Source organism: Coregonus lavaretus (genome assembly GCF_964263955.1).
Source record: "Coregonus lavaretus genome assembly, chromosome: 11".
In the NCBI taxonomy this organism is placed as follows: Eukaryota; Metazoa; Chordata; class Actinopteri; order Salmoniformes; family Salmonidae; genus Coregonus; species Coregonus lavaretus.
In genome coordinates, this window is record NC_139998.1 from 42,775,094 (window position 1) to 42,790,360 (window position 15,267).

Here is a 15,267-nt window from a genome sequence, read left to right on the forward strand (position 1 = left end):
TGCGCGATTCATTTGCAGTCTGGACGCGGAGGGGTGAACATCTCCTGCTCTGACTGCAGCGCGAGGACTGGGCTGCTTGTGAGTGCTTTGGGACGGGGGTAACAAAGCACCCGCTGCTCATTGAGAAGAGTAAGAACGATACGTGCTTTCACGTCAGTCTCTCCAAAAGTCTCCAATAACACCAGAAAAAGTCTCTAGATTTGTCGCTAGTCACTTTTTTGAAAATGTGTCAATAGAGGGGTCTGAAAACTCGCTAATGCGACAAAGTTGCTAAGTTGGCAACACTGCCGCTCAGGGATTTCACACGAGGCTAATGGTGACTTTAAGACAGTTACAAAGTTTAATGAATGGCTGTAATAGAAGAAGGATGGATCAACAACATTGTAGTTACTCCCACAATATTCACCTAAGTGACAGGGGGAAAAGAAGGAAGCCTGTACAGAATACAAATATTCAAAAACAAGCATCCTGTTTGCAGCAAGGCACAAAAATAATACTGAATACTGCACTTTTTGTCCTGAATACAAAGTGTTATGTTTGGGGCAAATCCAATAAAACACATTTGTAGTACCACTCTCCATATTTTCAAGTGTATTGGTAGCTGCATCATGTTATGGGTATGCTTGTAATCATTAAAGACTGGGAGTTTTTTCAGGATACAAAAGAAACGGAATAGAGCTAAGCACAGGCAAAAACCTAGACGAAAACCTGGTTCAGTCTGCTTTCCACCAGCCACTGGGAGATGAATTCACCTTTCAGCAGTACAATAACCTAAAACATAAGGCCAAATCTACATTTCTTACCAAGAAGACGGTGCATGTTCCTGAGTGGCTGAGTTACAGTTTTGACTTAAATGTACTTGTCGACCTGAAAATGGTTGTCTAGCAATGATCAACAACCAATTTCACAGAGCAAAAAAAATCTGGAAAAAATAATGGGCAAATGTTGCAAAATCCAGGTGTGGAAAGCTCTTAGAGACTTACCCAGAAAGACTCACAGCAGTAATCGCTGCCAAAGGTGCTTGTACAGAGTATTGACTCAGGGGTCTGATATTTAATTTTCAATTAATTTGCAAAAATGTCTGAAAACATTTTTTCACTTTGTCATTATGGGGTATTGTGTGTAGATGGGTGAGATGTTTTATATTTTTCTTAATCCATTTTGAATTCAGGCTGTATGTAACACAACAAAATGTGGAATAGGTATGAATACTTTCTGAAGGCACTGTATGTATCATATTGCTCAAACCAGTACTCAAATTTGTCCTGATCCAACATTTTACTGTTGGTGGGGATTTTGCTAAGGAAATGATCATGTTGTGATAACAGTATTCATATGTTTTGGTTATGATTAGGTACCTTTGAGTGTTATGATACCTAACCATAATGGTATTTTGTAGCTCAGTTGGTAGAGTATGACTCCTGGGACCACCTGTATGTAAAATGTATGCACCCATTACTGTAAGTTACTTTGGATAAAAGTGTCTACTATTTGGCTTATTATTATAGCATAAGGAGTAAGTCTTACCTTTGGCATAAGGGTGACACTGCATTTCACTTTTCTTCAAGGCATTTGATTATTTGCTGTCCTGGTTGTCAATACCCTCTTCCATCTCAGGTAATTCGGACAAGCAATTAGTTAGTAAATAAATAAAATAATGATAAAAATACCAAGGAACAACCCGAATTGTGAAGACACACACACACAGTCTACAGTTGCTTGAGGGAAATGGATTCCCCTTCATGTACACTGCTCCAAAAAATAAAGGGAACACTAAAATAACACATCCTAGATCTGAATGAATGAAATAATCTTATTAAATACTTTTTTCTTTACATAGTTGAATGTGCTGACATCAAAATCACACAGAAATTATCAATGGAAATCAAATGTATCAACCCATGGAGGTCTGGATTTGGAGTCACCCTCAAAATGAAAGTGGAAAACCACACTACAGGCTGATCCAACTTTGATGTAATGTCCTTAAAACAAGTCAAAATGAGGCTCAGTAGTGTCTGTGGCCTCCACGTGCCTGTATGACCTCCCTACAATGCCTGGGCATGCTCCTGATGAGGTGGCGGATGGTCTCCTGAGGGATCTCCTCCCAGACCTGGACTAAAGCATCCGCCAACTCCCAGACAGTCTGTGGTGCAACGTGGCGTTGGTGGATGGAGCGAGACATGATGTCCCAGATGTGCTCAATTGGATTCAGGTCTGGGGAACGGGCGGGCCAGTCCATAGCATCAATGCCTTCCTCTTGCAGGAACTGCTGACACACTCCAGCCACATGAGGTCTAGCATTGTCTTGCATTAGGAGGAACCCAGGGCCAACCGCACCAGCATATGGTCTCACAAGGGGTCTGAGGATCTCATCTCGGTACCTAATGGCAGTCAGGCTACCTCTGGCAAGCACATGGAGGGCTGTGCGGCCGTCCAAAGAAATGCCACCCCACACCATGACTGACCCACCGCCAAACCGGTCATGCTGGAGGATGTTGCAGGCAGCAGAACATTCTCCACGGCGTCTCCAGACTCTGTCACGTCTGTCACGTGCTCAGTGTGAACCTGCTTTCATCTGTGAAGAGCACAGGGCGCCAGTGGCGAATTTGCCAATCTTGGTGTTCTCTGGCAAATGCCAAATGTCCTGCACGGTGTTGGGCTGTAAGCACAACCCCCACCTGTGGACGTTGGGCCCTCATACCACCCTCATGGAGTCTGTTTCTGACCGTTTGAGCAGACACATGCACATTTGTGGCCTGCTGGAGGTCATTTTGCAGGGCTCTGGCAGTGCTCCTCCTGCTCCTCCTTGCACAAAGGCGGAGGTAGCAGTCCTGCTGCTGGGTTGTTGCCCTCCTACGGCCTCCTCCACGTCTCCTGATGTACTGGCATGTCTCCTGGTAGCGCCTCCATGCTCTGGACACTACGCTGACAGACACAGCAAACCTTCTTGCCACAGCTCGCATTGATGTGCCATCCTGGATGAGCTGCACTACCTGAGCCACTTGTGTGGGTTGTAGACTCCGTCTCATGCTACCACTAGAGTGAAAGCACCGCCAGCATTCAAAAGTGACCAAAACATCAGCCAGGAAGCATAGGAACTGAGAAGTGGTCTGTGGTCACCACTTGCAAAACCAGTCCTTTATTGGGGGTGTCTTGCTAATTGCCTATAATTTCCACCTGTTGTCTATTCCATTTCCAAGTGTTCCCTTTATTTTTTTGAGCAGTGTATTAGAAGGCCTCTACAGTAGTGAATGGTGTACTATAGGTCAGTTGTTGATTCTGGTGGGCCAGTCTGTCTGAGAACTGAGGTAAGGGGTCCTGTCTTTGCTTTGGGGTGACAGGGTGGATGGGATGGGGGGATGGGGGGGTTAGTGGTGTGTGTTTGACAACAGGAGGCTGTCAGCTGAATGGTCCACTCCTCTCGCCTGCCTCCTCACCCTACCCTACTGGTTCTGCCACACATGCAGGTTTCTGCCTGCCAAAGAGCTTCGCCACTCTGCATTCCCAAATGGCTGCATCTTCCCTTCCATTGTCTGCTCGATGCTTATTATTGTAAAGCTTGCTTGGTAAATGAAGTCTCTAATTCATCTAAATCCAAGGTTGCTTTTTTACCAACTGACTCTCAAGGAAAAGTCTAATTCAAACTATCCAGTCATGGTCATCAGATCAGCGTGAATTCAAAGAAAGATGTTTAGTGATTGTAGTTTGTTGAAATGGTTTTCCACACTGTGTAACCAACGCGAATGACTCAGGATCCACACGTATTAACAGCAATGAGCATAGTATTGAGTCAACAATTGTATTGGTAGAGATTCAATAACCTGCATTGTGTGTGTGTGTGTGTGTGTGTGTGTGTGTGTGTGTGTGTGTGTGTATGTATATAAACAATCCAAACGTTGTCTGTAATCGTCAGCAGCAGTTCAATGAAGGTTGAAGGCCCATGGTAATTAATCATTCACTAAGATTTTAGGCCTCTTGTAGTTTTAAAACATGTTGTAAAATGGTTGCACAATGTACATACTCTGCAATATTGTCAGTGGTAGGCCTACGTAATCCCTCTTCAGAGCAGTTCAACTGAGAAAGTTGGCCCACTGTAATTACCCTGTGGGTTCTGGCTCTGCAAACTACCATTTACATTACATAGCATCCTCTTGTACTTTTTTTTCTTCACTTATGAAAAGGATCTTGTTAGTTTTGTGTTGCTGTGTTGCTCAACTCTTGACCAAACTGCACATCAGAGGTGGTTTTGGAAGCATTTTACACAGAAATAACAGTGAGTCTTTGTGGACCACATAGGCAGTGCCCAATCAGTGTTTTCTTTTACATTCCAAAATACAGTAGATTAAGATTTCAGGCATGCTTGGTTAGCGTTCTGTTAAGAATTCATGCTATACATTGTGGTGGAACTAGGTCTAATATAGTAAAACATTAGCCATAGCGCCGCAACACTCACATGCACTGAACGCAAGCTTTCCAGTAGTCGAGCAACAGTAGTTACAGTATGTAGGTCTATTTTGTGCATTTTTGAGAAGTACAATATTTGCTCTAGTTAGGAACATGACGCATAGTATGAAAATGTATGCACTCACTAACTGTAAGTCGCTCTGGATAAGAGCGTCTGCTAAATGACTAAAATGTAAATATTTGCCCCTGTGTGCTAGTGCAGCTGGGGCCTACTGAGCAGTCTCCAAGTGAGTGATTGTTTACCTGCCGTAGGGGCGCACCTGTTCTTAAGAGGTGTTTGCTTTTGTTACAGCCCTCTCTATGAAACTGTACTCAAGTGACGTTTTTTAAATTCTACCTCTATTTCCCTCTGGTCTATTAATAATTCAGGATTCGTGCCGAAGTCTGGTGTAGGGGCCTAAGCAATCAAAACAAATACGTAAGGGAATAAAAAGAAAAAGAGAAGAAAAAATGTTTGGGATTCAGAAAGGGTGTGTTGTGACTGTCCAAAGGCCAGAAATTCCAGTTCTTACTTCCTTTTTACCACACCCAATTCTCACAATACACGCAGACTGGAAAGTAGTCTATATGGCCACCTTGGTCCTGCAATTGACATCTGAAGGCCTTCTTATGACTAATCTCAATTTAACCCCCCCCCCCCCAAGAAAACAGGGGAGATTTGAAGGAAGGTCGACCAGGTAGAAGCAAAGAAGAAAAATCCAGCCGAAAATGCCTGTGCTCTGGGCCATGCGTAAGTGTTTCTTTTGAAGAGATACAATCTAAACACTCGTTCCTCTCCAATCACAAGGCACAGTGACAGTGGCCTATATAGAAGACCTTTGCCAGAGCCTTTGGTGGAGTAAATACCCTGTCAGTTATTAACAGCCCAGTGTATCCATTCCTTCTGGTAACCATAGTGCCAGGCATGACTAAGCCAGCCCCGTAACCTGGGCTTCCATGGGAAAGTAGTACCTAACTGCTCTCCAGTCAGATTGGGAATATCCTTCCTCTCAGTGCCCAGGCCTATCTCAGCAACATTGGATATATGATTATGAAATACCTTTCGTAAATGGGAAGAGGCTAGGTGTCATTTGGGGAGTTTCTCAATAGCATCACACTGTTCCCTGTCACCTAGACTGTGTGGGGACAGGGTATCAGTGACTGTGGCTTGCTGAGATAAGGTGTAAAGCTCACATGGACTGTGCTGAGAACAGCTCCAGTGTGTCAGCCTCAGCCAGACCAGAGGTGACTCAGCCATATTCTGTCAGCAGGTTATTGTTGGACCCAAACAGGACGTTGCTGTTTTGTCATGAATCTGACACAGGCGCTGAAACTAGTCACTTATTCAGTGACACCACCGGTAAGAGTTCACTCAGTCTCTCCCTTTTGTAGCTTCTCTTTTGAGCTCAATGTTGGCTTGAGTAGGTAAAATCAAGTTTGCTGTGAAATTGCAATAAGAGAGGATGAGTGATTTACCTGATAAAATATGTTTGACTGATTTTATTGTTTGGTGTAGAAATTGAGTCAGTTGTTTATCTATTTTGTGTTAGTTTCAATGGTTTACTTTCCTACTGAATGTCACAATCAGTGTAACCATTAGGATTGGGATGTGCTTAAAGGCTAACATCATGTACAGTTAGGATCAAACAATGTGAGTTTACTGGCTGTAACTCCCCCTTAGTGATATGATTTATCTGCCTCTCAAAATTAGTATTTTTCAAGTTTCACATAACTATTAATCTAATGACTGGATGAAAGTGACTCACATTCTGGAGTATCTGTCTTCATATTTTTCATCTAAACCTCTTAAGGTATTTAAACGTGGGGCTATATGGGGTTTTACTGTGGCAAATGTGGTTCTGCCTTAATTCCTTGGCAACAAAGGGCAATAGAAAGTGCTGTATGAGTGGGAGTGGCAGAAGGGGTGGAGCCTCCCATTGGTGCAGGTGAGGTTTGTTTCTGCAGGGTGATTTTCAGTGGTCAGTACTCATTAGCTATTGATAACCCGGCTCACCTTTCAACCGGACCGCCAACTCAGGGTCATTTTGAAAGAGGTGGTGAAAAAATGTATTGGATTTGAAGCACTGTATGGATCTTTAATTTCGTTGCCCCCAACGTGGATTATGATATGGGATAGAGAGCAAGGTGTTTTTGCGTAGAAGAGAGGAGGCCACAGGTGTGTGTTGATAGGCTGATCTCCCAGAGGGGAATGGAAGTGAGATACAGAGAAGAAGTGGTGAGTACAAAGAACACTGCTTTAATGGTCTTTTATGAAAGGCAGGAAAGTACCTAAAGATTTTGTTGCTACCTTTTTTGAGGAAGTGTGGTTTAAGATTGTTTTATTATGATCATTGTGTGGCTTTTTTGTGTGTGTGAGGGGGGGGGGGGGGTTCTGCACTGGAAAAAGTAATTAGTTCTGCTAACAATTTATTTTGGTGGAAACTCGTTGCCTAGAACCATTTGAGTAACCAAACTCAAAGTACAGTGCATTCGGAAAGTATTCAGACCCCTTCCCTTTTTCCACATTTTGTTACCTTACAGCCTTATTTTAAACTGGATTAAATAAATGTTTTTCCTTATCAATCTACACACAATACCAATACAAGAGGTCGAAGGAATTGTCCGTAGAGCTCCAAGACAGGATTGTGTTGAGGCACAGATCTGGGGAAGGGTTCCAAAAAATGTCTGCAGCATTGAAGGTCCCCAAGAACACACTGGCCTCCATCATTCTTAAATGGAAGAAGTTTGTAACCACCAAGACTCTTCCTAGAGCTGGCCGCCCGGTCAAACTGAGCAATCGGGGGAGAAGGGCCTTGGTCAGGGAGGTGACCAAGACCCCAATGGTCACTCTGGCAGAGCTCCAGAGTTCCTCTGTGGAGATGGGAGAATCTTCCAGAAAGACAACCATCTCTGCAGCACTCCACCAATCAGGCCTTTATGGTAGTGGCCAGACGGAAGCCACTCCTCAGTAAAAGGCACATGACAGCCCGCTTGGAGTTTTCCAAAAGGCCCCTAAAGGACTCTCAGACCATGAGAAACAAAATTCTCTGTTTTGACGAAACCAAGATTGAACTCTTTGGCCTGAATGCCAAGCGTCACGTCTGTAGGAAACCTGGCACCATCCCTACGGTGAAGCGTGGTGGTGGCAGCATCGTGCTGTTGGGATGTTTTTCAGCGGCAGGGACTGGGAGACTAGGTAGGATTGAGGCAAAGTACAGAGAGAGCCTTGATGAAAACATGCTCCAGAGCACTCAGGACCTCAGACTGGGGTGAAGGTTCACCTTCCAAAAGCACAACGATCCTAAGCACACAGCCAAGACAATGCAGTGGCTTTGGGACAAGTCTCTGAATGTCCTTGAGTGGCCCAGCCAGAACCCGGACTTGAACCCGATCGAACATCTCTGGAGAGACCTGAAAATAGCTATGCAGCGACGCTCCCCATCCAACCTGACAGAGCTTGAGAGGATCTGCAGAGAAGAATGGGAGAAACTCTCCAAATACAGGTGTGCCAAGCTTGTAGCGTCATACCCAAGAAGAATTGAGGCTGTAATCACTGCCAAATGTGCTTCAACAAAGTACTGAGTAAAGGGTCTGAATACTTATGTAAATGAGATGTTAGTTGTTTATTTTTAATAAATGTGCTAAAATGTCTAAACCTATTTTTGCTTTGTCCTTATAGGGTATTGTGTGTAGATTGATGAGAGGGGAAAAAAACAATTTAATCCATTTTAGAATAAGGCTGTAACGTAACAATGTGGAAAAAGTTAAGGGGTCTGAATACTTTACGAATGCACTGTATGTCTGTGTTCAATACTTCAAGTATAAAAGTGACATCACCACCCATATGGTTATATTTTTTTATTCTAAATACTTAACTTTTTTGTGTTTTATGACTTGACACTAAAGTGCATTATGTATTCTGAACTATAACGATTTGAAGTTAATGTTTGTTGAAGTGAACTTAAATAACCTTCATTACTAATTTTTGTCAAGTGTAAGTAGTTCTGATTAGTAACTTTCAGTGGTTGTGTCTTAATGTTTAACATTGTTTTATGTATTTGACATTTGAACCTACTTTAGCAGGCAATGTTGAGCAGTGCTCATTAAGTGGTGCATATAACCTTTGTTGATGGTGGGGAATGGCTTGTCTCATTATTGAACGTCAGTTTGCATGACGGTTTTGATATCCGTTCATCATGATCAATTACACCTCATAGCACAACAAACTGGTTAATACTATTTTAGAAATATACTTTCTTCAAACATGCATACATCATTGTGTAAAAGTGTCATAAAGTCAAATTGGGAATTACCCACAATCCTCTAAAAACAGAGCCACGTGGCAGTATTAAGTATTCATAACTTGCAAAAACGTAATTCTAGAAAAGTACAACACAGATAAATCAAGTGTTGTTGTTTTTTACTCATATCAAAATGTCTGACTACTACTTTATTATTTTAAGTAAAGGCGTAAAACATAATATAATTAAGTAAGAACAACTTATTTAATAAATGACTTGTAAAAAACTAGTGAATAACCTAATATTTGTTTAAAGTACTCAAACATTAAGTGATAAGAACATCTGATTTAAGTACCACTTGTATGATTTCAGTTCTACAAGCAGTTGAAGATGTTTAAGTAACTACTACTCAATTGTTTTAATGAGTTAGGTAAAAAAAATGTGTGTGTAAATTTCTCTGAATGCATTTAACCTACTCATGTTATTTCTGACAAGTTTCACCTTCCTTTTTTGAGAAAGTGTGGTTTAAGATTGTGTTTGAGTCATGTCTTTGACATTTTTCTAACAGAATAAAAGAAAACAAGCCAAGATTGTTGATTGTCAGAATCCCAAGCTAAATGTACACAGTCAAGAATGTTTTTCTATGTTTTATGTGCTTAGAAATCTCCACTTGTTCACTACCCTTCTTTGCTGAAGATGTAGTCGTATCCTTTTCATACACAGACCGAAATCCCACATTTACTATGCCTGCTTCTTTTTGCCTGCTTTTTTGTATATCTGAAAGGGGTAGGGGTTAAAAAACAAGAACAAATAAAACCCACCTAAAAACCTAGTCATGATTCCTGCATTTTCACAGACAGTAGCTAGGTTTCCATCCAATTGGCAACAGTTTAATGCGAATATAAAAAAATACAACAAATAGAATACGCAAATTTTCCCACCAGAGATGTTTCCATCCAATTTACTTGTTGCAGATAAGGATATGTATGTATGTATGTATGTATGTGTGTGTGTGTATGTGTATATGTATATATATATATATATATATATATATATATATATATATATATACACACACAGTGGGGGGGAAAAGTATTTAGTCAGCCACCAATTGTGCAAGTTCTCCCACTTAAAAAGATGAGAGAGGCCTGTAATTTTCATCATAGGTACACGTCAACTATGACAGACAAAATGAGAAGAAAAAAAATCCAGAAAATCACATTGTAGGATTTTTAATGAATTTATTTGCAAATTATGGTGGAAAATAAGTATTTGGTCAATAACAAAAGTTTCTCAATACTTTGTTATATATGCTTTGTTGGCAATGACACAGGTCAAACGTTTTCTGTAAGTCTTCACAAGGTTTTCACACACTGTTGCTGGTATTTTGGCCCATTCCTCCATGCAGATCTCCTCTAGAGCAGTGATGTTTTGGGGCTGTTGCTGGGCAACACAGACTTTCAACTCCCTCCAAAGATTTTCTATGGGGTTGAGATCTGGAGACTGGCTAGGCCACTCCAGGACCTTGAAATGCTTCTTACGAAGCCACTCCTTCGTTGCCCGGGCGGTGTGTTTGGGATCATTGTCATGCTGAAAGACCCAGCCACGTTTCATCTTCAATGCCCTTGCTGATGGAAGGAGGTTTTCACTCAAAATCTCACGATACATGGCCCCATTCATTCTTTCCTTTACACGGATCAGTCGTCCTGGTCCCTTTGCAGAAAAACAGCCCCAAAGCATGATGTTTCCACCCCCATGCTTCACAGTATGTATGGTGTTCTTTGGATGCAACTCAGCATTCTTTGTCCTCCAAACACGACGAGTTGAGGTTTTACCAAAAAGTTCTATTTTGGTTTCATCTGACCATATGACATTCTCCCAATCCTCTTCTGGATCATCCAAATGCACTCTAGCAAACTTCAGACGGGCCTGGACATGTACTGGCTTAAGCAGGGGGACACGTCTGGCACTGCAGGATTTGAGTCCCTGGCGGCGTAGTGTGTTACTGATGGTAGGCTTTGTTACTTTGGTCCCAGCTCTCTGCAGGTCATTCACTAGGTCCCCCCGTGTGGTTCTGGGATTTTTGCTCACCGTTCTTGTGATCATTTTGACCCCACGGGGTGAGATCTTGCGTGGAGCCCCAGATCGAGGGAGATTATCAGTGGTCTTGTATGTCTTCCATTTCCTAATAATTGCTCCCACAGTTGATTTCTTCAAACCAAGCTGCTTACCTATTGCAGATTCAGTCTTCCCAGCCTGGTGCAGGTCTACAATTTTGTTTCTGGTGTCCTTTGACAGCTCTTTGGTCTTGGCCATAGTGGAGTTTGGAGTGTGACTGTTTGAGGTTGTGGACAGGTGTCTTTTATACTGATAACAAGTTCAAACAGGTGCCATTAATACAGGTAACGAGTGGAGGACAGAGGAGCCTCTTAAAGAAGAAATTACAGGTCTGTGAGAGCCAGAAATCTTGTTTGTTTGTAGGTGACCAAATACTTATTTTCCACCATAATTTGCAAATAAATTCATGAAAAATCCTACAATGTGATTTTCTGGAGAAAAAATCATCTCAATTTATCATAGGTACACTTCAACTGTGAGAGACGGAATCTAAAACAAAAATCCAGAAATTCACATTTGTATGATTTTTAAGTAATTAATTTGCATTTTATTGCATGACATAAGTATTTGATCACCTACCAACCAGTAAGAATTCCGGCTCTCACAGACCTGTTAGTTTTTCTTTAAGAAGCCCTCCTGTTCTCCACTCATTACCTGAATTAACTGCACCTGTTTGAACTCGTTACCTGTATAAAAGACACCTGTCCACACACTCAATCAAACAGACTCCAACCTCTCCACAATGGCCAAGACCAGAGAGCTGTGTAAGGACATCAGGGATTGTAGACCTGCACAAGGCTGGGATGGGCTACAGGACAATAGGCAAGCAGCTTGGTGAGAAGGCAACAACTGTTGGCGCAATTATTAGAAAATGGAAGAAGTTCAAGATGACGGTCAATCACCCTCGGTCTGGGGCTCCATGCAAGATCTCACCTCGTGGGGCATCAATGATCATGGGGAAGGTGAGGGATCAGCCCAGAACTACACGGCAGGACCTGGTCAATGACCTGAAGAGAGCTGGGACCACAGTCTCAAAGAAAACCATTAGTAATTGTGTGTGTGTGTGTGTGTGTGTGTGTGTACAGTGAGGGAAAATAGTATTTGATCCCCTGCTGATTTTGTACGTTTGCCCACTGACAAAGAAATTATCAGTCTATAATTTTAATGGTAGGTTTATTTGAACAGTGAGAGACAGAATAACATCAAAAAAATCCAGAAAAACGCATGTCAAAAATGTTATAAATTGATTTGCATTTTAATGAGGGAAATAAGTATTTGACCCCTCTGCTAAACATGACTTAGTACTTGGTGGCAAAACCCTTGTTGGCAATCACAGAGGTCAGACGTTTCATGTAGTTGGCCACCAGGTTTGCACACATCTCAGGAGGGATTTTGTCCCACTCGTCTTTGCAGATCTTCTCCAAGTCATTAAGGTTTCGAGGCTGACGTTTGGCAACTCGAACCTTCAGCTCCCTCCACAGATTTTCTATGGGATTAAGGTCTGGAGACTGGCTAGGCCACTCCAGGTCCTTAATGTGCTTCTTCTTGAGCCACTCCTTTGTTGCCTTGACCGTGTGTTTTGGGTCATTGTCATGCTGGAATACCCATCCACGACCCATTTTCAATGCCCTGGCTGAGGGAAGGAGGTTCTCACCCAAGATTTGACGGTACATGGCCCCGTCCGTCGTCCCTTTGATGCGGTGAAGTTGTCCTGTCCCCTTAGCAGAAAAACACCCCCAAAGCATAATGTTTCCACCTCCATGTTTGACGGTGGGGATGGTGTTCTTGGGGTCATAGGCAGCATTCCTCCTCCTCCAAACACGGCGAGTTGAGTTGATGCCAAAGAGCTCCATTTTGGTCTCATCTGACCACACCCAGTTCTCCTCTGAATCATTCAGATGTTCATTGGCAAACTTCAGACGGGCATGTATATGTGCTTTCTTGAGCAGGGGGACCTTGCGGGCGCTGCAGGATTTCAGTCCTTCACGACGTAGTGTGTTACCAATTGTTTTCTTGGTGACTATGGTCCCAGCTGCCTTGAGATCATTGACAAGATCCTCCCGTATAGTTCTGGGCTGATTCCTCACCGTTCTCATGATCATTGCACGAGGTGAGAACTTGCATGGAGCCCCAGGCCGAGGGAGATTGACAGTTATTTTGTGTCTCTTCCATTTGCGAATTATCACACCAACTGTTGTCACCTTGTCACCAAGCTGCTTGGCGATGGTCTTGTAGTCCATTCCAGCCTTGTGTATGTCTACAATCTTGTCCCTGACATCCATGGTGGAGAGTTTGGAATCTGATTGATTGATTGCTTCTGTGGACAGGTGTCTTTTATACAGGTAACAAGCTGAGATTAGGAGCACTCCCTTTAAGAGTGTGCTCCTAATCTCAGCTCGTTACCTGTATAAAAGACACCTGGGAGCCAGAAATCTTTCTGATTGAGAGGGGGTCTAATACTTATTTCCCTCATTAAAATGCAAATCAATTTAGAACATTTTTTACATGCGTTTTTCTGGAAATTTTTGTTGTTATTCTGTCTCTCACTGTTCAAATAAACCTACCATTAAAATTATACACTGATAATTTCTTTGTCAGTGGGCAAATGTACAAAATCAGCAGGGGATCAAATACTTTTTTCCCTCACTGTATGTATGTATGTATGTATGTATATATTTGTGTATATATATATGCAAGAAAAAAAACATATGGGGGATTGGAAGTGATGCAGACAATTACAATGATGGAAGTTACAATCTATCTGCAATATTAAAGCTGATCTACCCCCTAATTTTTCTTTATTTTAAAAATAGTTTAATGCAAATATTAAAAAATACCACAAATAGAATATGCACATTTTCCCACCAGAGTTGTTTCCATCCAATTGACTTGTTGCAGATAAGTATGTACGTAGTGCACATAAAAATAACTTCAGGTAAAATTCCCATCTACCAAATAAAAAAATACACATTTAAATGGGTTTCCATCGCATTTAACTCTGATGGTTTTGTCACTAAAAATGTTGCGTTTATATAGCGAATGTGCCCACTCTGGTATTGGCATGTGCGCTTTAGCCAACAGCTCGCAAATACAGTGCGCGTATAGCCTACATAATGAGATTATTTTAATTATTTTAATTTGTCAAACTGCAGCCAAACATCTATCATTATGTCACCAGAATAAGACCCTCAATATTTATTGAAAAGGAGCATCAAGCTCATCACCGTGCACTTTCACCACCCTGTGACGTTTATCATAATTTATTTCATCTGTAGCCTAATAAAACTGCGTGCTTTCCCGAGTCGTAGTGGGAGGACCACACACCTTGTTATCGCGTGACTCCAAGTTTACGTTAATATGCTGGTTACCCAGCCAACATTTCTATGTGGGGCCCATATGGGTTAATGAAGGGCTGTTCCATGGGCCCCATTAGGTATCCACATTGGCCCCACATGTGGTTGCCATTTTTGGCTTTATGTGGGTTCATGTTGGGCTTCATAAGTTGTGAAGCCCAACATGGCAACTGCATGGGGCCAACGTGGATACTGAGGACATCTTTATGGGCCCCTTGTGGTTATACGACATTGGCCCCAAGTGTTGACCCTTCTTTAACCCACCTAGGCTAAAACCTGGGGGCCATGTGGGTTATCGCACTTACCTGCATGGGTCCCAGGTGTTTACCCAAATGGGTGTGTAGTGACCTATATGGGCAATAAGTAGGCTGTAAAATGTGGTTTTCAATTGCGCTATCCACCTGGGACCAAACTGGTTTTGTTCTTAGTCTCCATGCAGACCCCAGATGTTGTTGCCCGAGCAAGCTTTCTTAAGAGATGACAAAAGCAGTTCTTTATAAAATAAATGGTTTATTTATAGCACATGCTCAGATCAAATACAATGCAGGAACTCTGATTACAGGTATAGTTCAATCTAATTACAAATGTACACATTGGTTTCCTCACCCAGTATACAATTCCAAAAATGTGCATGTCAGCAGTGAGGTTCTCAAGATGGAGGACTTTCAGTACAGTAGTGTTCCCCAATCCTGGTCCCAAAGGGGTGCGCATGTTTGTTTTTGCCAAAGCACTCACATACCTTATTCAATTCAAAGGCTTGATGATGTGTTGCTTAGTTGAATCATGTGCACCACTTTCAGTCCCCAGGACAAGGATTGCGAAACACTGCAGTACAGAACAAAAAGTGAAATGATGCAAATTATATGCAAGATCATTTTGCTCATTTGCATCATCATACTTTTTGCGCTGCACTGAAAGTACTGAAAACTTTATTGCTAACATGCACCATTTTTGGTATTATTTTAACAGTAGACTAATGAACAAAGTACTACAATAATGTTTTTTTTGTAAAACATCCCTTTCAGGAAAGCTGTGTCGAGTAACTTTTGCTCCATCACCTCCACATCCTGGACAGTATTCATAGTGTAATCAACCCCCTCAGGTAGTGTTGC

At 42.1% G+C, this 15,267-nt stretch overlaps 1 protein-coding gene across 4 annotated transcripts in view; it reads left to right on the plus strand.

The window, feature by feature from the left end:
- Positions 1–15,267, plus strand: part of LOC311137631 (tight junction protein ZO-3-like) — a 43,513-nt gene that overhangs the window by 1,215 nt on the left and 27,031 nt on the right. For 2 of the 4 annotated variants that reach the window (XM_084172141.1, XM_084172143.1), the window contains exon 1: positions 13,511–15,257. The exons of 1 other annotated variant lie outside the window; for it this stretch is intronic. Coding sequence is in view for 1 of the 3 variants with exons in the window: in XM_084172139.1 (XP_084028265.1) it covers positions 5,753–5,803 (51 nt within the window). In the remaining 2 variants the exon portion in view is untranslated. Of the gene's footprint in view, positions 1–1,828; positions 5,804–13,510; positions 15,258–15,267 lie in introns of those variants that run through there. One more of the 4 variants, XM_084172139.1, reaches the window with a different exon arrangement.